General features: G+C 54.7%; 1 protein-coding gene across 3 annotated transcripts in view; it reads right to left on the reverse strand.

The window, feature by feature from the left end:
- The window catches only part of ITPK1 (inositol-tetrakisphosphate 1-kinase), a 169,408-nt gene that overhangs the window by 63,889 nt on the left and 79,404 nt on the right, over positions 1-26,115 (reverse strand). For all 3 annotated transcript variants that reach the window (XM_045807579.2, XM_045807576.2, XM_045807578.2), the window contains one exon: positions 9,433-9,558. In XM_045807579.2, coding sequence (XP_045663535.1) covers positions 9,433-9,558 — 126 coding nt within the window. The remainder of the gene's footprint in view (positions 1-9,432; positions 9,559-26,115) is intronic.

Below are 26,115 nucleotides of genomic sequence, written 5' to 3' on the forward strand. Positions count from 1 at the left end.
ACCACACACGCACACACACACACCTTACACCCCCTGGCAGTGACCCCTGGTGCTGAAGACGATTGACATCCCCCGGCACTCCAGCCCTGCTCTAACCCACAGCCATCAGGCATGCCCACTTCCCCCTCTCCACCCCCCCCCCCACCTCCCCACCTCCTTATTCAGGGTCCTCGGACCTCTGGGCCCGTCCTGCCAAAGGGCCTGGTAGACGCTGCCCCCTGGCCGGCTCCACGATCTCCCCTCCATCAACAGGACTTTTAGGCCTCAGGCTCAAATGTGAACTCCTCAGAGAGGCTGCAAGATGAGGTGGTAAGAACTTCCCTGTTACCACAAGCCTTGATTTTTCTTCTTCTAGAACTTAACCGTTAACCAGAGACTGTGTTACTTTTTTCCTCTACTCGTTTGAGTTTTGCGTGCATTCCCTCCCTCCCACCCCCGCCATACACACACAAATACAATTGTGCAGGGGGCAGGGGCTGAGGCTACCTGATCTGTCTTATTGATTACTTTATCTGCAGTCTTTGAAGATTCCTGGCCCACAGTAAGTGCTCAATTAAGACTTGCTGAATGAATAACGTAACAGATCTTCGATGATCTTCGAGACCAATGAACAGACTGAGAGACATGGGCCAGGTCAGGGGCTGGAAGCCAGGGGATGTGGGAAGTGAGAGGCCAAAAACAGTGGGTGGGGACCCCAGCAGCACGGGGCAAGCAAGGAGGGGCTCAGGGAGGTCCTCGTGCCTCGGAGGACCGAGGTCAGCAGAGGCCAGCTTGGCTGGTGAGCAGCTTTGTGATTTACCACACGAAGGCAAAAGAAACCACAATGGCTTTACCGTGAGCATGCAGCCCACAGGGGAAACACGGAAGCAAGTCAGGAAGTCATGGCCCCAGAACAGACCAGGAGAAGAATGGAAGAAGGTGACCTTTCTGTTGCAGGTGTTACTGAAATAAGAGCCCAGGAGACTTCAGACCTCCTGGTCTGAGATCCCAATCTCCAAAACCCAGCTACTGAATCCAATGAGGCTTCCATATTCACGCTTTTAAAACAGGAGGGCTTCACTTACCCATGGAAGCCCTGAGAGCCACTGTGCTCTGAGAAAGCAGGGGTCTCAACCAGGGGCGAATTTGCCCCTCCAGAAGCCATTCAGCAATGTCGAGAGGCATTTTTGGTTGTCACGACTGAGGGTGGTGTCACCGGCGCTTAGTGGGTGGAGGCCAGAGATGTTGCTGAACATTGTACGATGCACGGGACAGCCCCACAACATAGAATCATCCAGCCCAACACGTCAACAGTCCGGAGCTAGGGAACCCTGAAATCATGTGCATGAAAGTTCTTTCTTCAACCCTGGAAAATTTTATTATTAATAAACGTTAGTACTTCTAAGACCCAACGTACCTCAAACCCTGTGCGGTAAAACCCTGACGGTCCACACACACTGATTGTCCACATGCTGTGTGCGGGGTCAGAGCTCAGGCTTCCAGGGCAGCCGGCCTCTCCCACTGCACCACCCAGGGCTGTGTGAAGTCCAGCTCTGCGGGGGGCTGGAAACAGGGTCATAAAGTCGTGGGTCTGCCTGGGGGGGCCGGTCTTCCTCTCTCCGCAGGAAAGGCCCTGCAGACGGCTGATGGCACTCAATGGCACCAGCATCCCCCGGGGAGAAAGAATGATTCACCACCGCGGCCTGATCTGGGCATACAATGGGAAGATTGTGCAGCCATCTCCACCACCGGGGGGAGTGGCCTTGTCACCCGGGCCAGGAGTCACGAAGAGGCTGACCTCATGGCCACTCCAGGACACCTCGGAGGCCAGGGTCACCAGCGAGGCCCAGTTCCGCCTCCCCTGGCGTCTGTGGGCTGCTGTTCATCACAGTGCGGTCCCAGCTGTGTCAGCGGCAATCCCGGACGGTGACCTCTTTTCTCAGGTGACCCTGAATTGCCAGCCCTCACCCCGCCTGCAAGGGTCTGTAGCTGCCAGCCAGAGCTGCTCTGAGGCATACTTGGGAAAGCATGAGCTGCAGTCCTGCCTCCGTCCTGCTCTAACTGAGCAACCCCAGGCGAGCGCCTTAACTTCCTTGGGCCTGCTTCCTTACCTGAAAAATGGGGAAGTAATTCCATTTTCCCAGGGACTGACCTCCGCACAAAATGAGATAAGATATGTGGCGTGCCCAAAGCCCAGGAGGCCCGCTGGGACTTGCTTGGGAAGCCGCGGCCTGGTGCAGGGCTCCACGGAGACCACCCGAATCCCTCACTGGCACCACCAGCCAGGAAGCCCACATGCCACTAAGCTCTGCTCCCAAATAGAAACTCACTTAATTTTTGTTAGGTTTAGATGTTATCTCCCGAATCGTGTTAGAAGGGCCCATAGCAACAAAATCGTGTTTCTTCTGCTTTCACCCCATCCCTCCAGCGTGTGGCACAGAGCCCTGGGCTGGCGGCCACCCAGTAAACATCTGAGGTTGACGGGGTTTGAGCCAACGCAGCTGTGAAAATCATCTCTGAGCCCCAGGGGTCGGGGGGCAGAGCAGAGCTGTGGTCCCAGAGCTGATCACTGCTGCTCACGGCAACCGCCTTTTGGCCTGGGACACCGCAGCTCTCAGTGCCCCCATCCCACACTGCCATCCTGGCACGTTCCCGGGGCGACAGGCGGGGCCCCTGAGGTCCTGGTGAGGTGAGTGGTGAGAGGCAGAGCCGGGCACAGTACCTAAGTCCCCTGACCTCCACCCAGCCCTGCCTCTGAAGTCAGCGCACATTTCCGCTCCTGGCACAGAGGACACCTGCAATTTGGGGACATTTTCATAATCACCGCCTCGCTGACTACAATCACGACTGAGAACTCTTAGGTGGGCTGTGACGAGTAATCACAGTGCTAATCACATAAACTAAGAGCCAGAGAGCACTTTGTGGGGTCCTCCTTCTGCCTGTCTGCAGCCACTCTGTCACCCCAGTTCCCAGACGTACAACGGGGCCCAGCCCACTCTCCAATGACAGGGGCCACAGGGTAAAACTAAGCCTGTGCCGGGCTTTTGGAGCGCCTTGTTACTGCAGCGTGGTCGAGCCCATCCTGACAGATTGGAGCGGGAAGGGCCTCGAAAGCCGTCCCCTCCGATGTCGGAGGAAACTGGAGTCTGCAGCTGGACTGGGAGGCAGGGGCAGGTCACACACGGGCCAGGACTGGCGGAGGCCCTGCCTGGGCTCCAGGATCGACAAGTCCACATGCCCAATGCTCCGAGCAACCGGCTCGGTGAGCACACTCGGTCCTCCCGCAGCCCTGGGAGGCAGGGACGCCGGCTGCCCCAATTTTTATAGGTAAGGGAACTCAAGCACAGTGGAAATGAAAAAACGTTCCCAAGGCCAGCCAGAGAGAAGTGGTGGGGAGAGCTTTGGACCCAGGCAACAGGCTCTGACGTCAGCATTCCTAACCACTGTGCTCTGGGGGACGGGAGACCCAAGGAGGAAGAAGGCGAATCTGCGGGCTCCAGACCTCTACACGTAAGCTGTAAGGAGGGCTGCGGGCAAGATACAAATGACCAATAAGCACCCGAACAGATGCCTGCCATCATCAGCCGTCAGGGAAATTTACATCAAAACCCCAAGACGCCACTTCACACCCACCGGGAGGGCTAAAATCGAAGTCAGAGTAAGGGCTGGCGAGGATGTGGGGACACTGAAACCTTTATGCACTGTGGGTGGGGATGCAAAACAGTGCCACGCGAGGAAAACCAGGCTGGTGGTTCCGTAACCACAGAAACAGCTACCACGTGACCCAGCAGTGCCCCCCCCTCCTGCGTGTATTCCCACAAGGAATGAGAACGTGTATATAAAACCTTATAGAAAGGTTCTTTTTTTTTTTTTTTTTTAAGGCGGGGGGCGCCTGGGTGGCTCAGTCGGTTGAGTGTCTGCCTTTGGCTCAGGTCATGATCTGAGGGTCCTGGATCGAGTCTCACATCATGTTCCCTGCCCAGTGGGGAGTTTGCTTCTCCCTCTCCCTCTGCCCCTCCCCCTGTTCATGCTCTCCCTCTCTCTCTCTGAAATAAATCTTTTTTTTTCTTAAAGATTTTATTTATTCATTCGACAAAGAGAGACAGCCAGCGAGAGAGGGAACACAAGCAGGGGGAGTGGGAGAGGAAGAAGCAGGCTCCCAGCGAAAGAGCCTGACGTGGGGGCTCAATCCCAGAACGCCGGGATCACGCCCTGAGCCGAAGGCAGACGCTTAACGACTGAGCCACCCAGGTGCCCCTGAAATAAATCTTTAAAAGAGAGAGAGAGAGAGAAAGAGAAAGAGAGAGGGGGCAGAGGGAGAGACAGAATCTTAAGCAGACTCCATGCCCAGCATGGAGCCCAACACGGGGCTCAAGCTCACAACCTTGAGATCACGACCTGAGTGGAAATCAGGAGTCAGACACTTCACCAGCTGAGCCACACAGGTGCCCCAGCAGCATCACTCTTGATGGTCAGAACATGGGAACATCAGCTAATGACCACACACACAGTGTGGTTATCCAAATGGAGCGTGACTCAGCCATCGAAAGGAAGGAAGCACCAGTTCACACTAGGCTGTGGAAGAGCCTCGAACACCTCACGCTAAGCGAGAGAAGCAAGTCATAGAAGTCCAGTACGACACGATTCCACTCATACAAAAGTCTAGAATAGGGAAAGCCAGAGAGACAGTGGTGGTTGCTTAGGGCCAGCAAGGGAGGTGACAGTTAAAGATGCAGGGTTTTTTGGGGGGTGACGAAAATGTCCTAAAATGGACTGCACGGATACACTAAAGCCCATCAGATTGTACACTTTAAATGAGGGAATGGTACGGTACGGTGAGCTCCACTCAATAAGCCTGTTTTTTAAGCTAAGGGCTGGAGGATGGGGAGCCGGGCTCCTGAAGGCTGATTCACAGAGCTGTTTTCTTTCAGGTAAAACCAATGTGCAAAGTGTGTGTTCTCTGCCGGCATCCACAAGGTAAGGAAGAAGCTCCCTTCCTAGATGCATTTCATGCAATCGGACGGCTGTCTGGGACCCAACAGGTGAGTGGGGCATTGCCCCGCGGGGGCCTATGGGTGCCAGCCTGTCACAGCTGAGGGATCCCAGGGTCACTGGGACGAGGATGGGAGCACGGCCGAGCCCCCAGGGGCATGAGCTCTCTGTTCGCTGCAGAAATTGCCAGGCTCCAATGACTATGTCCTCACTACTCAGAGTTCATCTTGCCTTGGCAATGGCCCCCTCCTGAGCACGGCCTCTCTCATGCCAGTGAAATCTGATCTTATCGCCCTCACCCCTGGCCTGCAGGATAAAGTCCAAGCTCCACAGCCTGGCAGGAAAAAGCCCTCTCTCTCCAACCTGCTCGTCCTGCAGTTCCCCACCTCCCGGAGGCATCCCCACACGCACCCAACAGGCAGCACCATCCGCCTCATGAACCCTCGTGTCCTGCTTCCAACCACCCCCCCCCCCCGGAGCCATGTGCTCCCTCCTCTGCCCCACCAGGGTGCCCTGCACCAAGCCAGCACCAACAATGCTCTTTCCCTGCACAAACACATGGGCACAATTCCTATGTAGCAGGAACCACGTGCGGCAATGGGGATCCCGGGTGAGTTTGACGCGGATGCGATCTCTGCCCCCGTGCAGCTAACCCCCAGACAGACAGACAGCAGCAGCCACTAGAGCATCCTGCATTTCCCAAGGGAGAGAAGGAAAAGCAGAAAGTTAGGAGGGCCTGGGATGGTGGGTGTGTTCTTAGCGAGATCTCCAGGGAAGTCTCCCTGAGGGAGGGGCACCTGAATGGAGAGCCGGGAGTGAAGACCTAGCACAGGGACAGCGGGGGCAAAGGCACTGAGGTGGGCGGGAGGACAGAGCTTGAGGGATGGTGGGCCAAGGTGAGGATGTGGGGGGAGGCCATGGCCAGATCACACAGGCCTCAGGGGTCTGGTTCAAGACTGAATGAAGTCTTTGTTATCGCTGCAAAGAGAAGGCACAGAACGGTCTGACGCCAGGACAGGTAGTGATCGGGTCTGCATTTGCCCTAACTCATCACTCTGGGGGCTGTGGGGGCAGTTGCTGGTTTCCCCATCGGCCTCCCCTCGGGGCTAGGTCCTCACCGAGTGTCTGTGGAACACTTAACAATGCTCCAGCTGATCAAGATAGGGTAAGAGGGGTCAGCTTAGACTCAAACCCCCTTCCTCCAAGCTCCTTCAGGCAAAGCCCCGGGAAGATCCGCCTAGACAGCTCCACATGCCCCATAGAACACAATCACTGTAACCCTTCTGGGCGATTCTGGGGCTGGAAGGGGCCGCAGAAAGAGGACTCCCTCTTGACCCCTCCTCACAGGTTGCCCTGGATATCACAGTGAGAAGGTTCTCCTTGCTACCCTGGGGAACAGGTCCAAAGGCCAGGGCACCCCCTGAGCATGGGGACAGGGACTCTCCCGCCACCCCAGGCCCATCGCCCACATGGGCAGGGCCCCCTCAGGTCTGTTCAGTGATAGATGATTCTCGGGCAGAGCCACGGCGGCACCAGGCTGCTGGCTCCACATGAACCCTGGTGCAGAAAAACAACTGAATCATCCTGATGATTCTCCAAGCAAAGCTCTCTTGGGGCCAATATTTTAAAAAGGCTTGGGGGGGGTGGTTTCTATGGCAACCAGCTTTAGTGATCTGCAATGAACCCCAGGCCCACACCCTCCAACCTGTCCTCAAAGGCAGCCAGGAAAAAAACATAACCTCTCAGCTCGGAGAATTCCTTCCCATCCCAGGCTAGAGGCTTCATGGAAGCATCCCAGGTGCAGAACGCATGAGGCTGTCAGGAGGACCTCAGAGACACGTCCTCCTCAGCTCACTTCTCCTGGGACCTGAATACGGCATCTGGAGAAGGCCCTTCAAGAGGAGCCCCTTCTGGGCCAAACCATCTTATTGTTTGCTTATTCACAACCAGCAGCAGAAAGGCCAGCTCCCCAAACCCTGGGCTCTGCCTCCCTGCTAGTGACCCTGTGGTCCCCACCCACCCAAGCCAACTGTCTCTTTGTTAAAGTCTTGCATGAATACTAAAACAAGAATCTGAAAATAAGGGGCGTGACCAAGGTCAAGTTTATCTGGTCTGGCTCTGAACCCTCTAGCAGAGTGGGTGACCAGGTCAGCGCTGACAGCGCAGGAGGAAGGCCCGAGTGTAGCCGAGCGGGCCTCTCCCCTAGCCCTCGCCCGGCATCCCTCGGTCCTTCTCTTCGCCAGCCCCCGCCTGTCTCCTCTCTTCCTGGGGCCTCTGGAAAGCTCAGCCTGTCACCCTTTTCCCCAAAGGATTGTTTTCTTCACAAAGGAGGAAATGTCCCGGCCTTATCAGATATCCGGCTTCAAGCTCGAGCACAGAGTGCAGTGAAAATTTATCCCCAAAATACCAAGGCTGGAAGGTTACACTGAGGTCACCTCAGTCATCCGAGGGCCGGCCGAGTGTCCATGCCCTGGCTGGGATAGACTCCAGAGACCCAGGCAAGACTTCCCTGGGAAATGCACGCGGTGGCTGAAACCCTGAAGCCCCACGTCCCCACATCCCCCTGCCGTGTTCTCTCTCTGTAACTTTGTCCTCTACCGAGACCGGAACACAGGGACCCAGTCCTCCTTCACTGTTCAGCCACCACCTGCCCTGGGCTGTGGGCGGTGTGTGTGTTTACAGGAAGTGAGGGACGGGAATCCCCCCAGGGGCTGGTCATTCCTTAACTCCCAGGGCACTGGGGCTGGCTGGGGGCTACCAACCTTGACACAGGAGAACAGCAGCAACACAAGTAATAGCCACACTGAAGTCCTAGCAGCAGGAGCAGAGTGTCGGCACGCTCAGCAAACATTAGGCACCTCTACACATACACACGTTTACTTCTCATGGCAACCGGGCCATCCTAAGGACTAGGAACTATCGGCATCCCCATTTTACAGAAGAGGAAACTAAGGCTCATGGAGGTCACATGATTGAAGTGATCTTGACCTTCTCCGAGGCACCGCAAGCAGCAGTTCATAGGCATGACGCTGTGTGCCCCGACCAACGTTTTGTACGAGGTTTTCCTGGTCCTGATACCATTTTACTAATAAGAAAAGGGAGTCTCGGGGCGCCTGGGTGGCACAGCGGTTGGGCGTCTGCCTTCGGCTCAGGGCGTGATCCCGGCGTTATGGGATCGAGCCCCACATCAGGCTCCTCCGCTATGAGCCTGCTTCTTCCTCTCCCACTCCCCCTGCCTGTGTTCCCTCTCTCACTGGCTGTCTCTATCTCTGTCAAATAAATAAATAAAATCTTTAAAAGAAAAAAAAAAAGAAAAAGAAAAGGGAGTCTCAGCAAGGTCACGGAAGAGCCTGAACGCACCTTTCCCATGGCCTCCTGCCCTACGAAAGCACGAGGGGTTCAGGCCATAGGCAAGGCAAAGGCCCTGGAGGACGCGACATGGGGATGGCACCCACTCCCCCCCCCAAGGCAGGGAGGCCACCAGCAGGGCCATGAGCAGGCCACAAATGCTTCTGGGCTGCTTGCACAGGGGACGAGGGAATCCATGGCAGGGTTGGCCAAGGTGGGGGGGGGGGGCGGCAGGGAGCCAGGGGGAAGCAAGCAAGGGAGACTGAGGTCACGACCCCGGGCATATGGGGAAAAGAAAATGCTGTCAGCAGGAGGGCTACTGTGTGGCCCAGGAGGCTCAGGAGAGTCCCGTCTGTGCAGATACAGAAGGACAGGATGTCAAATCTCCAATTATCACACGCTGAAAAGCCCGCTCAAGCACCCCTCCCACCAGGGAGGCCCTCCACGTTGGCTACATTTGCACCGATAACATGACTTCGTCTTTCACAGGGATGAATCACGTTCTTGTCCACAAGAGAGTAAACACTGGGCAAGTCAGTGGGGGCAAAGGCAGCACCTCCCAAGGTGGAGGGTGGGTCACTGTGGGGTCAAGACCGGGGGCGGGAGGAGGGGTATGGGACAGGGAGGAGGGAACAGCCAACAGACTCAGTCCGTGCTCAGAGACAAGCACACAGGGCTCAAAGCAACGAGCACAGACAGGGGGTTCTCCACCAAGGCACCAAGGGGAGCTGGTAAGGCTGTTCTACTTCAACGGCCCCTGGGGGTCCTTTCTCAACCCAAGACAGGAGGGTTCCAGCCCTGGTGTCAACTCCGAACCAGTGACGGGGACTGTGTGCGCTGCGGGCGTGGAGGCCACATCTGGACGCAGCGGTGCTCTGATCAGTAGAGCACGTCTACACAGGCAAAGAGCAGAGGGCGTGCCAACCCCGCCCTGGCTGGATCCCCCTGGACACCCGAGGAGACTGAGGCCCCGGCAGGGAAGTGCCTACCCACAGGCCCATGTCTTGGGAGCAGCACAACCATGACCCTGGCCTACACGGCAAGACAGCCACTACAGCTCTAGAAAGGCGCAGAACCGTTCTCGGGCCTTCCCTCCTCACCGTCCTCGCTCACCTGGAACCTGTGCACCAGCTCCAGGGACTGGCTGTCGTTCTGGTCGGCTTCGAGGATGACATCGGTCAGCTTGTGGATGATGACGTCCAGGGGGCCCTGTTCCTCAATCGGCCGGCTAAGGTTCAGCTGCCAGGGCGGGGGGGGGGGGGGGGGGACACAGAGAGAAAGAACAACTTCAGCACTTGAACCACTGCCCCGCTGTCTCCCCCCCCCCCCCCCTGCATGTCCCTGCAGCACTGGGAAGTGGGCGGGAAGAAGGCTGGCGCTCATGGGAAATACAAACGGGACAAGGGGCACAAACCCACGAAGATTCTAGAACTCCTCCAGGGCAGGCCCCGTGTCTGTATTTCTGTCCCCGAGCCCCATGCTACCCCGGATACAGAAGGCACACAGGTGGAACCTAGGCATCTACCGGGTCGGCGAGCGTCACTGTGAAATCGCTGTATGGAGAAAACAGCTACTGGACGTGGCCATCTGCTCAAAGACCAAGGTTTTTCAGGTCGGGAAGCCAAGGCTCTGCGAGGTGAAGCCAAATGACTGAAGTCACACGGCCAGGTCTAAACTGAGATCTAGGCAGAGGCTCTTGGCACGGAACGACATGGTCTCAGCAGAGCTGTGATCTTCACGCACCAGAGAGGCATTGCTTTGAGAGACCGACAGCTCGCACCTCACACTGAAATCAGGGCTTATCACAGACGCTGGGAGGGAGTGCGGGGCGGCCTGGACCCCGCGAGGCTCTATTTTTTCAAGAACACAGGGTTAGGAAGATCGCATCCCAAGGGAGCCAGAGTGGCCCGGCTGACAGACCGCCGGCATCACCTGACCCCAAGACACGAGCACCTGCCAACAGCCGGCGGCCCGACACCATGCTTCCTGACCCGCCAGATGTCTGCCACCCGGCACACGGCCACCACCACCTGCAAGGCCAGTCCCCGGAGGCAGCGGCGCCAGCCTGGCACCTGGCTGACCCCCCGGGTGGCCTCAGCAGAGGCCAGAGACAGCCACCAGCCCCACCCCCACGCGCTTCCCCATGCTCCCTCCAGGATTGCAGGCTGTTTCAAAGCTGCTAGTAAAGAAATCACAATGACAGCTACGAATGTTCGCTCTGGGTAGGCATCATGCTAGAAACCAAGTTTTTACTTTCCAAGATGAGAAGTGATTTTACAAATGAGAGTGGGGAATACGGAACCCCACCCCACCCCCACCCAGCACCTGACTATGAGAAAGTGGCGGCGCTCAGATGCAGATCTGAAGCCGTGCTTGTCATCCAGTGCTCCCACCCCCATTCCCGAGCCCCTCTGGGCCCTGGGAGGCTGTCCTCTAGGGCCACAACCACCTGGCCACCTGGTCCTCTGGCTTCTGACCGAGAAGTCAATGGAGGCACCCGAGAAGATGGGAGAAAGAGGGAGCGAGACATCCGGGTGTCTGTTCCCACCATCCTGACACCCCCGCCCTATTTCTAACAGCAGACACAGCCCCCATCAAGCAGGCAGCCTGTCTCCCAAGACCTCCGCTGTCTCCAGGGCTCCCATACCACCTCCCCGCCCCCGTCCCCTCGGGCCTGGGGTGGCGACAGTTTGCCACTCTGTGGGGGCTGCACCACATCTCGCTGGCTGCTTTGACCCAGCTGGAACCTTCTCATTCTCTCTCTCAGTTAAACTCTTCTCTTGTCAAACCTTCCGAAAGTACCAGCTCTTTCCTGGTGGTATCTTTTTTTTTTTTTTTTTTGCCTGCCAGAAAAGATGTTAAGGGATTTCCCCTATCAACAACAACAACAACAACAACAAATCCCACGGACTTCACAATAATACCTAAGGAGCGTCTTGCCACCCCATGGTGACTAGCCTGCATAAAACCCAAAACAAAAGTCGGACTCGCTGAGAAGCCGGCCATTCCTTCTAGGGCTCCTGGATGGGGAAAGGAAGCAGCACTTGTATCCCTACAGCAAGCCCAGGAGCTGCGGGTGACATTCTCACTGTCACAGACCAGCACACCAAGAGCCCGGGGAAGAAAAGTCACCGGGCCAGGCCTTGCGGTTGGGAAGTGGCCCAGCTGGGGCCTGGATGGAGGCCCGAGAGCAAAACCTGCGGGCTGAGCCTGCAGCTGGGCCGAAAGGTGTCCGGGGCCTGGGAACCAGCCTGGCTCCTCACCCCCCTGGGCCTTGGTTTCCCCTTCGACACACACAAGAACTTGCGAGGACCCTTCTGGTTCTGCCTGTGGATTCGGTATTACATTCTCATTCAAACCCACTTCCCAGGAAAACAAAACAAAACCAGAAACAGAATTTGAAGGAAGGGGAGCTAACCCAGTGGGAAGTGGTAACCTGGGCCAAGAAGAGCAAACTCTCAAAAGATACCACAGACAAAAACCCACTCTGGCTGTAACCCGTGGCTCCACCGTGACGGGAACCGCCACCAAGAGGCCAATCTTTTCAGACCAAGGCAGCTAGAAACGGCAGAGAACAGGGTCGCACGGGTGAAGCTCCATCCCCCATCAGCATGCACGTCTCCAGAGAGAAGATCCCGGGTCTCCTGTGCACCATGAGGGGACAGAAATGTGTCCCACTGGGTTTGGGGAAAGGAGATGCCCCTGACTTGTCCCGGCCTGGCACCAGCCTCAGGCCTGCAGATCTGACAAGCATGGGCTGTTTGGAAAATAAGCTCTCCGCGTTCCTGGCCGCTCCACTGAAGGTAAACAGTTGAGTTCTGGAAGCCAGCCACCTCCCTTTGTATATTTTCCAAGCATTTTTATGCCAGTAAAACCCTTCCACAAGAACAGCAACTTGGGACACATGTCAGGCCTGGTCTGGTCCTGGCTTGGCGTCTCTCACTGCAGCATCTTTGCTGAGACCTGACTGGAGTTGCCACCAGGTCCAGAAGGTTCTCCAGCACGGCTTTTCCTCAAGTGGCCAGATAAGCCACATTCGCCCTGAAGGGGCTATCGTCCTACAAAGATCTCAAGGGGACTTCAGTCTCTCCCTGCTGTCTGGGAAGGAGAAGGTGAGCCCTCTGGAGCTGCCACTCAGAAGGGGGGCTCAGGCAGGGTCTAGGCACCCACAAGTGGCTCCCAAGAACCCAGGACATTGCAGAGGAGGGGACCCTGGTGGGCCAGGCTTCATTTCACAGATGGGGTGGGGTGGTGGGAAGGGGGGCTCAGACGAAAGGCAACTCCTTTCAAGTGTCATGTTGTTTTTCTGACCACACTCTGCCTCCAGGAAAGGGAACTTTCCCAGGGACTTGTTCTGTTTTGCGGAAGGGGTCTGATCTGTCCCTCAGCCTTTAACAAGGATGTCTCAATGAAAGGGCCGCCCACTGTGGCCAGAGGAGGCCTGTGGGTGCCATGCTTCCAAGTCACGCCATCCTGTGAGGCCAAGGCTGTTCCGCACAGAGCTCAGAGCTCAGGATTCGGAGGAAACAAGGGCCCACTGTTTCCCTCAGTGACTACCACAGCAGGCCGACTAGAGGTGGGGGAGGGCCAGGAGGAGTTGGGACAAAGGCCTGCAAACCCCAGTGGCCGGAATGTCACCTCTGACTTCCGCAGCAGGCAACCCAAACATGCCCAGCCCAGTATCCCAGGTGAGCTAGTCTCTATCCCCACGACCCCTACCCCCTGGGCGGGGGAGGAAGATGGGCATGGCAGATGCCTGGAAACCCCATCGCAGCTCAGCTGCCCTGGGCTGGGCAGGTGATATAACTGCTCTGTGCCTCAGTTTCCCCATCCATAACATCAGGATGTTCCTATTCCCAACACCTCACTGGGCTGTTTCGGTGGATTTGAACATCGCATTAATGGATGTGACACAGGGTTGATGTGCCGCAGACACAGTGTTAACACTGCCCTGGGCACTCAAAAAACGTCCCGCCGCTGCTTGCTCACTCATTCATTTGACTAGCATTCTCTGGGCACCTCCTGGGTGCCAGGCACAGACAGCCCCTGAGCTCCCTTCTCGGGGTTCTCAGTAATAGGAACTGTGCACTGTGGAAGCAGACCCAACGTGAACGCTGCAGACCAACTAGAAGGGATGTTCCAACAAGCGGGGGGGGGGGGATTCTTTCCTGTTAAGGGGCTTAGAAACTGCCTCCTGGAGAAGGAGGGAGAGGGGAAAACAGGGAAGGAAGGTGTAATGCAGGCAGCAGGGGCAGTTGCAGAAATCATCTGCATTCAATTCACTACTTGCACTTGTCAATTGCAAATGCCTCAGGGGGGCCACGGGCTACCACCACCTCTGCAGAAAGAACTAGTCCCACAGCACTGATCCCGGACTGGGCCCCTGGGAGTGGAGGCCTAGGACCACCCCTCTCTCGGGCTGCATCTACAGGCTGGAAACGGGATCCTAGAGGACCAGGCACCTCCCATGACCAGAGCTGTGCTATTGGTGTGACACCTAATAAATCCCGAGTGTGTCAAGGCAAAATCTGGAGGCTGTAGGCTTGAGCAGGTGGCCTACCCTAAGACAGTCGCCAAGGAGAGAGAGCGTGTACGGAGCGGAGGGAGGAGGAGGACACCCTGACGGAGGGTTCCAGACTTCCTCAAACTTTCACATGTGCTTCCCTGATGGGATTGAGAAGCAGGCAGATATGAAAAAAATATAAAACCATCTCTGGGACTCATCAGGGAGGTGGGGGACCTGGGAAAACGATGCTGGGGCTGCTCACCCTCTCTGGATGCAAGACGCGAGGTGTTCGGGGACTGCAGAAGTGTGGGCTGCTGAAAACAACCTACCCCTCTCTGAGCGGCTAGACAGGCTGTGTGGAGGCTGCGTGGGAGTCAGCGAGGCGCAAGAACCATCCTCCCAGAACCCCAGCCTCAAGGCGAGAAGACCCACTGTCCTATGGCTGGGGCGCAGCTCTTGTACTCTCACCCTGAGCCAGGCCCTGTCCTCCCCCCGCCCCCGAAGATTTACTTATTTTAGAGAGAAGGAGGGAGAGAGCACGAGGCAGGAGGGGCAGAGGGAGAGGGAGAATCTCAAGCAGACTCCTTGCTAAGCGCAGAGCCTGACCAGTTCCTGTTCTAAGCACATGACACACACTAGCTCATACAGTTCTTCCAACAACCAGAGATCAGGACCCACGACAGGCACAGGGGTTAAATAACACACCGAGGTCTCGCAGCTCACACCAACTCTTCACCATTCCCAGCCAACAGCACGGCTGTAATCAGCCTGTGGGACCCCCTGGCTGCTGGCACAGTCCCCTGTTCTAATAAGGACAGCTTGGTGGGCCTCCAGATGGGAGCTGGTCACCAGGAAGACCAAGCCACGATCAGAAGTTGGGAACTTCCAGCCCCATCTCCTGTCCTCCAGCAAGGGGAGAAGGACTAGAAAACTGAGTTAATGCTTGATCATGCCAACACGATGAAGACTCCATAAAAAAATCCCAAAGGTGCAGGGCTCGGGGAGGTGCTGAAGAATGGCACGCTCTGAGGGAACAGGGAGCTCAGCATCCTGTCCCACAGACCTTGCCCTGCGCACCCCTTCCGTCTGCATGTTCAACGGGATCCTTCATCACATTCTTCTATAACAAGCCAGCAAACAGGAAGCAAATTGTTCCTGAGTTCTCTGAGCCACTCTAGCAAATTAATCAAACCCAAGAAGGGGGCCCTGGGACCCTCCGACTGAGAGCCGCCTGGCTGGTCAGGAACACGGGTGACAAGCTAGACTTGAGAGTGGCATCTGAAGGGCGGAGGGCAGGGTGGGGGGGACAGTCTTGTGGGACTGAGCCCTTTGCCTGTGGGACCTAACACTATCTCCAGGCAGAGGTGGTCAGAATTGGGTTACAGTGCAGGACACGCAACTAGGGCTACAGTACCGCTCGGTCTGGGGCAAAACTCCCACACAGCTGGTATCAAAGTGTTCTGCGTGTGTGTAAGTGTGATGGTAAAGGACAAAGGCACGAGGTGTGTTTTTCCTACTCAATGGTGTACTCCATACATGTCAGCTATTATCTTTTCCTAGTCTTATGATTCACATTATTACTGAGCAGTAGAAAGTTCCCTGACTTTCTATCAAGCAGGGCTCAAGTACAAGCCTGAATTTGAATTTCGCAAAGCGAGGTCACTTATACTGACTCACAGGACAGTCCTCCCAGCGTCTGCTGCCACAGTAAAATTTACTGTCGTTAATAATGATTAACATTTATAAAGTTCTTACTATGCTCACAGGAGCTTATAGTATGGGGTGCAGCTGAGGACACTGAGTCACAGAGAGCTTAAGTCATGGGCCTGGGGTCACAGAGTTACAGCTGCCTGGGACCTGGGTCTCCCTCCTGCCAAAGCCAGACAATTAACCTCTAAACCAAATGGTGTCCTGGGTGCCTGGCACTTTCCTTCCATCCCCTTCTCCCCTAATTCACTCCTGCACAGTGGGATGTTTTCAGCAGTGACTTCAAATGGAAGTTACTAGATGAAAAGTTTGGTCTCAACCAGGGTCCAGACAAAACAGCCTGGATGAAAGGCGAGTAGGCGCCAGGCTGCTCAGTTCCTCTGCGCCCTCCACGGATCTGGGCATCTGGGACAGAACTACCACATCGCCAACGTTTAAAGCCTCACCAGCCATGCAGGAGCAGATGTCTGCTGAAGAAAGAGTCGGGTCTGCTGCCTCATGATCAGACTTCAAAAGGGAGCCTGGCCTTGGAGGACACAGCACCAGCCGTGTCTTTTCAGTAGTGCTGGTTCCAAAGGACAACTCAGGGACAGCGGGACTGAAGGCTTTTCCCTGTCAAGAGCAACTCTCACTCCCCAAGGTGCTCAAAGTGGCCCTCAGAGAGGTCAGGAGATGGAGGTCACCTGCGGCTGACCACCAAGATCAGCAGGCTGGGCTGAGGACAGTGCCGGTCAACGCAGGAGTCCCTGGCCAGGATGGGGACCGGGACTGTCGCCAACACTCCCTGACCCGACTCCCCAATTTCTCAGTAACTGGTTTCCAATTACCAGGTAATAACAGACAGCAATCTGGTTAAGGCAAAAGACTGAACCACCTTTCTCCTCCAGAAGATGAGGGGCCAAGTTGACAAAATGGTATCATGACAAACGGACCTTACACTTCCAAAGTTCTGGGCATTTGCAAGCTGACTTTGTTTCAAAGAGCCAAAAAACTCACACCCACTCAGCAAGCATGGCTCCTTGAGAAAATTCTTAGGAGCTAAGAAAACCCTGGCCCTTGTTCAGTGCTGGGGAGCCAGGTTCAAGGGTAGATTGAAAAGATAACACAACCATGCCCTTTGCAGTAAGCCGACTCCCGGGATGCTGGCCTAAGAAAAAAAGTCAACAGGTGAAAAATCATTCCTGGCCCAGGGAGACTCGCTGAGGCCACATCGACAAAAGACACAGGACACAGAACACATGCCCCAAAAGGGGGCCTGGCTAGGTCAACAGGCACATCGACACAAGAAGATATTAAAGGATTACTGGGCAGACGAGGCCTTGTGGAGACAAGCGTGGGGGTGTGTGTCCCAACCACGTGAATCCGTATTTGCTGAAAGCAAAGCTGGAAAGGAAACACAGACCCGAATGTGAGAGGATCCTGGGCACAGAGGAGTTATTGCGGGTATAGCAGCCCATCTGGACACATGGCAGGATGTACCTCCCGGTTCCCTTGCGACTCGGTGTGGTCACGTGACTGGTTCTGGCCAATGAGCTATGAGCCGGTGAACCCTCGCCGCCTGGCACGCGTTTACCTGCAAGTGCCAGGGCCTCCCGAACGCTCTCTACGCTGGCACAGGATTTCCAACGTTCAAGGTGGAGCCTCGGATCGCTGAGCAGTATGGAATGAGGCCCCAGCTGACCCCCAGGAACATGTGGCACGAACAAGACACGATAAACCCATTTTAAGCTGCAAAGATTTGGGGCTGTTTGCTAACACAGCACACCCTAGCCCAAACTGTGCGCCCCACAAGCTTTTCTTTCCCCATTTGTTCAAACAAAAGGAGAGTGGAAGGGAAGGGGAAAGGGGACAAAAGTTAATGAAAGCAAATGGTAACTGACAGGTAACTTACTGGGTTGAGACTGGGCTTTTGTTCGGATTTTTTTTAAAGTTATAATTCAGTATTTGGATGAACTATGACAACAGGGATTTATTCTGTAAGGGGGACGACTGAATGTCCAATCCCCTTGGATAGGAAGGCAGAAACCTTGAATGGAGCCACACTGTGAAGCGGCTGCTCTCCAGCACCCACCCCACCGAAGAGCCCCGAAATCTGCCCGATGAGTCCCTGGACCCTGTATGGCTCAGTTACATGGGCTGCTTCCAGCGCGCTCTGGTTCTCAGTGGTAGCTGCTGGCAGGAGTTGGGGCGGTGGAAACCAAATCCTCCCATTAGGTGCCAGGCACCACCCTGGTCCTGTCCTGCGGGAAAGACACAAACCACAGACTGGCGAAAAAGAAAGAAAACAGCATGAAAAAGGCTGGCAGATCTGGACCCATGGGAAGAAGAGTCAAAGTTCATGTTAACAAAGGCTGACTACAGAGAGAGAGAGAGCGCACGCGAGCGTCGGGATGGGGGGGTGCCCCCACTTAATTCCCTGTCCCCACGCCAGAGGAAGAAACCCAGAGTCCTCCCGCCCTTAGCACACCCTGCTCCCCTGCAGGCCAATTCTCTCCCTGAGCCCCCCACAAGCACACAGGCAGGAGAAGGGCGCAAAGGGCAGGGCAGAGTCTCCAGCCCAGGAAGGGCACTTCCCTCACCTCCCTCAGCCTGCTTCCTCACCTGCAGAGTGAGGGTGAAGAGCCATCCTTCCTAAAATCATCACCTGCACACAACGAGGGGGCAAGGACGGGCTCCCTGTGTGAACGGAGCCGCACACACTACACGGATGTCCGCAGTTAGGAGTTTCCACCTTAGGTGAGGCTGAATTTTCTCTAGCTTCTAAGTTAAGCCTCTCTCGGCCGTCACGCTTCTAATAATCACCACCACCAGGCCCCTTAGCATATCCCAGGCACTACGCTAAGCACGTCCTATACCCATTTCATCTAACCCCTAAGAGTCCCTAGGAAGCAGGGGAGGCTGTTAGCACTTGACAGATGAGGCGAGGAACATTCTAGGGGACAACACAACCTGACAGAGGCTGTATAAGCAGTAAGCAAGTGGGGGAGAGGTCTCTGCCCCCCAGTCCCTGTGGCTCCAGGACAGGTGTTCCTAAGCCCTCTGATTTCCTTAGGAAGTGGAGGGGCCAGAGAGACCTCTTTCCTCGAGGTGATAGCAGGGGGCAGGGGTGGCTGTAGCGCAGTCTAAGACATGGTCTTCGGGGCCGCTCCTGCCCACCAGGGCTGGAGGCAGGACTGTCCACCTGGGGTCACAGCAGGCACAGGGTTCCCAGCGTGGTCTTGTCCACAGCTCCAAAAAGGGCAAGATAAATATGGGAGTTCATGTATGAAAACAGTGGCATTTGAAAACAGGGGATAAAAGATGGATTATTAATAAATGTCATGGGGATAATTCAGTATCCATCTGGGGAAAAAAAATATGGAGATGCACACCCTCCTGTCTTCCACCAAAATAAATTCTAGGTGGAGCAAAGATTTAATGATAAAACTTAAAAACAAATACTCGGAGGAACCACAAGTTAATTTTAAAAATAACTGGGGGCATGAAGAATCAAAAAAAAAAAGAAAGAAAGAAAACATAATACATTCTGAATCGTAGAGAAGTAGAGACTGCCTCTGTGCCAAAAACCACCTCAAGTCAAGTGAAAAGGGTGACAAAGTGAGGATGTTAAGCAGGTGTTAGGGCTGCACTGCGGGTGCCTTTGCTCCTGCCGGGCGGGGGTGCTGGCCTCAGGCCCCTTGGCTCGGGAGCCTCTACTGAGCTGACAGTGGCAAGCTGTGTTGGCAACAGGCAGGATGGAAAAATCCAGAATCCAGACCCTTGACACACTCAACAGTGCCTCCACCATTTTCATATATTAACCCCCACATTTACTTTGCCCACTTTGGATTCTCCGGTAATTTGTGTGGTCTCGCACCAATACCACAATGGTTTGGCTTTCTTTTTGTTCCCCCACGCACACACATTATTTTAATTACAGTAGCTGTATGATATGGCTTAATACCTAGAAAAGCTAGTTCCCCCTCATTATTCTTTTTTCAGAATTTTCCTGAGAGTCATGCTCATTTATTTTTTTCTACATCTTCTAAACCAGAACTGGGACTGGGGGCAAGTTACAGTGACGGGCAATTTAGGGGAAACTCGTGGTTTGATGCTGAATCTTCCTACCGAGAAGAACATGGTCACAAATGTCTAGTTTTCTCATATCTAATAAGCTCCAACAAATTGCTAAGAAGGAAACAACACTATGGAAATAAAAAAGAACAAAAGAAACGTGCAGACATGAGTACAGAAAAGTAAATAAAGGGGCTCCTGGGTGGCTCAGTTGTTAAGCATCTGCCTTTGGCTCAGGACATGATCCCAGCCAGGGTCCTGGGATCGAGCCCCGCATCAGGCTCCCTGCTCTGCTGGGAGCCTGCTGCTTTCTCTCCCACTCCCCCTGCTTGCGCTCCCTCTCTTGGTGGCTGTCAAATAAAATAAAATCTTTAAAAAAAAAAAAAAAGTAGGGGCGCAGTCGTTAAGCGTCTGCCTTCAGCTCAGGGCGTGATCCCGGCGTTCTGGGATCGAGTCCCACATCAGGCTCCTCCGCTAGGAGCCTGCTTCTTCCTCTCCCACTCCCCCTGCTTGTGTTCCCTCTCTCGCTGGCTGTCTCTCTCTGTCAAATAAATAAATAAAATCTTTAAAAAAAAGTAAACAAAAACAGCTCCAAAGTGCATACATGTGAAAAAATGCTAAACATCACACAGGAGACAAAAGCAAAGTACAACTGCACGAAGATACCATGTTCTGCGCACCAGATGGGCGAAAAGTCTGAGAAATCGGTAATATGCCCTGTTGACTGGGGTGTGGGGAAACAGGGACTCAAACCCAAGGGAGGGGGGAATGCAAATTTGAATCATCTCAACAGGAAGCAAGTTGGCAGTATCTGTCTCAACTGGAAGTCACACACTCTCTGGTCAGCAGGTTGATTCTAGGAACTCATCCCAAGCGAAGTGCAAGGTCAGGCATTGCTACTGTATTTGCTATGCATGGCTGCATGGGAGGGGAGAAGGGGGAGGAGGAAGCAGAGGAAGGGGAAAGGGGAAAGGAGGAAGGAGGAAGAGGAGGAAGGGGGGGGAGCGGGAGACAAAGGTTCATCAGCAGGGACGGACCGAGGAACCTCGAACACCACACGACCATAAAAAAGAATGGGCAGCGTGTTCTGTCCCGAGAAGAAAAGGTCTCCAAGAAAGTACAGATCCCCGAGTACAGAGTGTTACACGAGGGGAGAAGACAAGACTGACGTGCACGCTGCTTGTACGTGACAGTGTGTCTCAGGAAGGGCACAAGCAGCTAGTCAAAGCGCCGCTCTCCGGAGAGAAGAACCGGGGGGCTCTACGGGGAGCACTGTGTGCTCTTTCGCATCTCCCACCACTGAGACATACTGCTTATATAACTGTTAGAGTCACCAGGCGAGCAGCACATATAAGGAGCACACGTACGGAGTCAGACGGGGATCTAAATTCAGTCAATAAGCAACAAACGCGGAGCACCTATCGCGCCTGACCTTGCTGTAAGCACTTCACAGCAATTACCCCCACAACCGCCTGAGAGGCCAGACAATTAGTACGCCCATTACACAGATGAGGACGCCAAGGCTCGGAGAAGGTGAACAATGCGCCCCTTTCACACAGCTTATCAAGGAGGCGCCGGGATACACAACCAGGCACAGCGATGAGGGAGACAACTGGAGAACAAGACTCCGGTCACTAAAGCTCCGAATGCCCAGGACACGGACACTTCAGCGTGGACAACCCCAGGCACATGCACTCTCAGTACCAGTTACCCGGGTCTTGGAGCACACACACTAGCCACCCAGTAAGCAACGGGATCGCCAACTGAAAAGGGCGATGGTTTCCACTGCTGTCCTCCTAGCCCCACCCCCAATTCCTACACAGAAACCACTCAGTCTCAGTGGTGTCCACCTGACCAGCCTGGTTTGGTCAAGAGCAGCAAGGGGTTCACTGCAACGTTCTCCCAGCTCCCAGCGCAGGTGTCAAAGCCACAAGGAATCCTGGCCTGTGCACCCTTGCCGAGGTTAGGGACTGTGTCCTGTTCCTCCCTGTGATCCCCACATGGCCCGGCACCGGGCCTGGCTTTGCCAGGAGCCACAAACATGCACCGAATTGAATCCCCGGGCTGAAGACTCACAGCATCCATCCACACACCCAGCCGTTCACATAATGTTTGCTGAGCACTTACAGAACCACCCCTCCAAGTACATGTTATCCACATTGTCCATTAAAAAAATAAGACAGAAAGAGATTAGGTAATTTGTCCAAGGTCACTGCCAATGGGGGCAGGCCCAAGGGATTTCTGACCACAAACTCTTACCTACCCTCTTCCCCAGGGCCACCACACCTCATTCTTCCTTCAGTACCCTGACCCACCCAGGGCCTGGACCCCCAGGGCCTCCAAGCTTAGTAGGCCTGTGCTGGGCTCAGGGAGGGGATGCTCCACTAGACGTCTCCAAAGACTTAAGTCCCAAGTGGCTGCAGACACTCTGAGCCTGGCAGGGTTAGAAAGTCAAGGGAGCCTCTGGGTGACGGGGCAAGCAAGGACACACAAGCCCACGGGGATGGACAAGATGAGCCCCCCCAGTTCCAGTCGCAGGGCATGCACCTTGCAGAGGGCTATGGCTTCCGAGTACGAGGAGCCTGATGGCTTCAGAGCAACTGGGTTCTCAGCCAAGCCAACAGGCCACGACCTTGGCCTAGAGATGCCAGGACTCCAAGCACAGCACAAAGGGGCAGAAGGAGGAGCTGCCAGACCTCGGCAGCCAACAGGGCTGTCTGGGCCTGACTCTTGTCCTCCCAAACAGACCACGAGGGTCTTGAGGGCCCCTGACTCTAGGTGTCTACAGCCGAGCAAAATGCAGGATGAGAGAGTCACCAGACACTGACCCTCAGAGACCCACGAGGGTGGACAAGGAAAGAAGGCACAGGGACAACAGTCCCATAGACAGGCTTCAGCTCACCTCATCTGGCCGTCCCCCAAAGCTACAAGCCTGAGCTGCCATGAGGTAGAGGTCTCCATCTGAGCTCCCAGCCAGATGAATTCAAACGCCACCACCAGCCCCTTGCCAGCACCCCACACCCTCACTGAGTGCTCCCTGCCCTTCCTACAGAGGATTTCAGATTGAGCGCTGCTGACTGACCTGGATCCCAACCTCTGTCCCCGACGGTCAACTTGAGGTTGGTGCCCAATGCCATGTGGCATCCTCCTGACCCACCAAAGCCTCACACACGCACAGTGTGCTCAGCACCCGTGGTGACGGAGGTGAGAAGAGCACCCCGCAGGCTACCAGGGTGAGTATCTGCATTCAGCAGAAATGACGGGAAAATGCAAAAATAAAATGAGGTGAGATGCGTCCCATCTGACAAACTCTCAAAACATCAAGAACTCAGTAATAGCCATCCACGCTTCTGCTCTTTCGGATTTAAATAAAACAGAAACCACTACCAGTTCACGAATCATACATAAAAGACCGTCCTTTATTCGGTTCTTGTTTTCTTGAAACCTCGGTTTGTGTGGGTGGGAAATGGGGACAAGAGTACCTGCTTCACAGGGCTGTGTTTTCATCCATGCATTCACTCATTCGCGCATGCACTCGTACATTCATTCATTCCTGCTAAGTGAATACTCTGTGCCTGGCACGGCCCAAGCACTGAAGACATAGGTAGACAAGATGGCCAAGTCCCCGTTCTCAGGATCTCATACTCTAGTGGGGGGGAGATGGACAATAAACACACAGAAATACATAAAATAACTCTAGGTGCCATCAAGCATTACATCAATTAAAGCAATATAAAGAGCATGATGGGAAGGGCGGGGATCCTAGTCAGAGAAGGCCTGTTAAGGGTTCAGTTGTGTTCCCCAAGAATGTTCCAGTGAAGTCCTATTGCCCAGTATCTCAGAATGTGACCTTATTTGGCACGGGGTCATCACAAATGCAATTAGTTAAGATGAGGGTGTAATGGGGCAGGGAGGGGCCCCTCATCCACTATGACTGTGTCCTTACAAAAGGGGAAATGCGGACACGGACATGCACTCAAAGAAAATGTCACGAGAGGATGAAGCTGGAGATCACGGTGACGCGCCTACCAAAGACGGCCAGCAAAACCAGACACTTGGGGGGCGGGGCATGGAACGCATTCTCCCTCGTGGCCTCAGAAGGAACCAACTCCACCCACACCTGGTCTCGACTTCTGCCTCCAGAACTGTGGGACAGTTCATTTGCTGTGTGGGCCCCCGGCTGTGGAAATGCATTACAGCAGCCGAGGGAAATAACGCAAGGCTCCCTAAGGAAGCACCATCCAAGCAGAGACCGGAACGAGAAGAGCCCAGGAAAGATCCGCGGGAAGGGAGTTCCCAGGAACCGGGAAAGCCAGTGTGGAGCGGAGGCTGCGCTGAGTGGGTCTCAGGGCGAGGGGGACAAGGACAGGGGGCAGCTTGTGCAGAGCCTCCAAGGGCCAGATCAGGAGTTGGGAATGTGTTCTCAGGGTGGGGGGAAGCCACCGGAGGGCGCTGGGCAGGGAGCTGTGCTCTCGGCTCCCTTTGGAGAGACCACTCTGGAAATTAACACTCGTGAGGCATCAACACCCTGCCTAGGACATATAAGCACTAATACTTGGCACTCGGTTACTGTCATTTTTATGGTCCCCACATAACAAGAGGCTTACAGGTAAGACCTTCGAACTCTAGGATGCTTCACAGAGTCCCTGGTCTGTAACCTGTGGGCCCATTCTTTAACATGAGGGCCCCGGACCCCACCGAGGCCTCCAGGTCTGGCTCCAAGAGCTCCTGGCATGAGAACAGCTGCCCACCCCTAGCTGAGAACCCCACTTCACGTCCCAAACCATTGGGCTCCCTTCTTCCCCACCCGACCCTGGCTCACAGCCCGGGCTGTTTTTTTCTGCTGACAACGGAAAACACATCTCAGTGTATCCTTTATCTCCACGTTCCTCCCAGAATGGCAACGGGCAGCTCAGGCCACGAACGGCTAAGCATTCTCCGAGCCAAAAATACACACTCTCTGTGCACCCCTTTAACAATAAGGCAGGAAAACTCTGAGTCAAACTTCTACAAAGCCCGCATAGATTATATTTTAAGTCCCAAAGCAGTACTCTTTCTATATTCACTTATTTCCAGTCCAAAAAGGCCATTCCTTGAGGCAGTTTCCAAACTGGCATTTGATGTAATATTAATGAAAGAGCTTTTTAAAAAACTTAAATGCATTCCATGAAAAAGAGAAGTCTAGGACTCAAAATTGCTTGGAAAGGTACTGGCTTGGGTCAACTTAAACAGGTGTCTTTAACAGAGGACTTCGTGGGTACTTAAAAACACTCGTGTGGGGGTGCCTAGGTGGCTCAGTCATTAAGCGTCTGCCTTAGGCTCAGGTCATGATCCCAGAGTCCTGGGATTGAGCCCCACACCAGGCTCCTCTGCTGGGAGCCTGCTTCTTCCTCTCCCAATCCCCCTGCTGGTGTTCCCTCTCTCGCTGTCTCTCTCTCTGTCAAATAAATAAATAAAATCTTAAAAAAAAAAAAAAAAAAAAAAAAGAACCACTCCTGTGTGCTGGAGAGAGACGCAGGGGGATCCCAAACTCACTTGGGAAAATTCTAGAGAATAATGCCAGGTCACAGAAATTTAGAAACTTGACTGAATCACCACAGGAGATCCTAGAAATTGCATGTGACCAACCCTGGCTCTGCCAATGCGAGGAAATCCCCAGGAAGCACGCACATACCAGCAGCGAGGGGGCAGCCTGATGCCCTTGACTATCTTCTGCTTCACGATGTCCTGGAGCAGCACATGATGACCTGGGCGGGCTGCAAGGGCTCATGGAGGGAGACCGCATCCTACAGATGGTGACGCACTCTGTGGCTCTGAGCAGCTGCTCGTAAGCTCAGCTTTTAAGCTCAGGTCAACAAGCGACAACAGCCAGGACATCTCATGTCCTTGTCTGCAGGGTGAGCCTGGGCCTTCTGCAAAAGGCTTGATGGGTGTCCTCTCACTGTGGCAAAGGCTGCTCAGGAGCCATGTAGGAGGCTAAGACACAGAGATGCCCAGAATAAACTCAGAGTGAAAGCAGAGATGTGAAAAGGCCCTCGGGTCACGTGAAAGGTATGGCTTCCGAGAGCAGGGCGGTGGGGCGAAACCGGGCATGGGCTTTTCCAGGGTCTACAAATTAAACCAGCAAATGCAGACTTGTGCCACACATTCTGCCCCAAGGCTTGTATTACTACAGTCCTACAGGTAAGAGGAGGACTCCTGGGTCATCTGAACCAAGCCTAAAAGCTGGGGGGACACGTCAAGGAAGGTTTCCTGGTGTGAGTGATGTCAAGTTTACACTAATCGTACATCAGCACAGGTGCGCCTCACGAGGCTCAAAGCAACAGCCATTGTATCAACTGGCAGGGTTACCTCGCCCCATTTGGTTACTTCTTCCCATCTTCCCGGGCCTTTATCTATGGTGTCAGCCGCGGACTCACTCTGCCCCTTCCCATGTCCCTCAGTACTTTCCCTGGGCCAGGCCCCATGCTGGGTCCAGACACAAGAACCAGGGCCGCGAGGGCAAGGAGAGAAAACAGGTAACCAGGGAC

Source organism: Ursus americanus, chromosome 26, assembly GCF_024610735.1.
Source record: "Ursus americanus isolate L20-20 chromosome 26, mUrsAme1.1.p, whole genome shotgun sequence".
NCBI classification, from domain to species: domain Eukaryota; kingdom Metazoa; phylum Chordata; class Mammalia; order Carnivora; family Ursidae; genus Ursus; species Ursus americanus.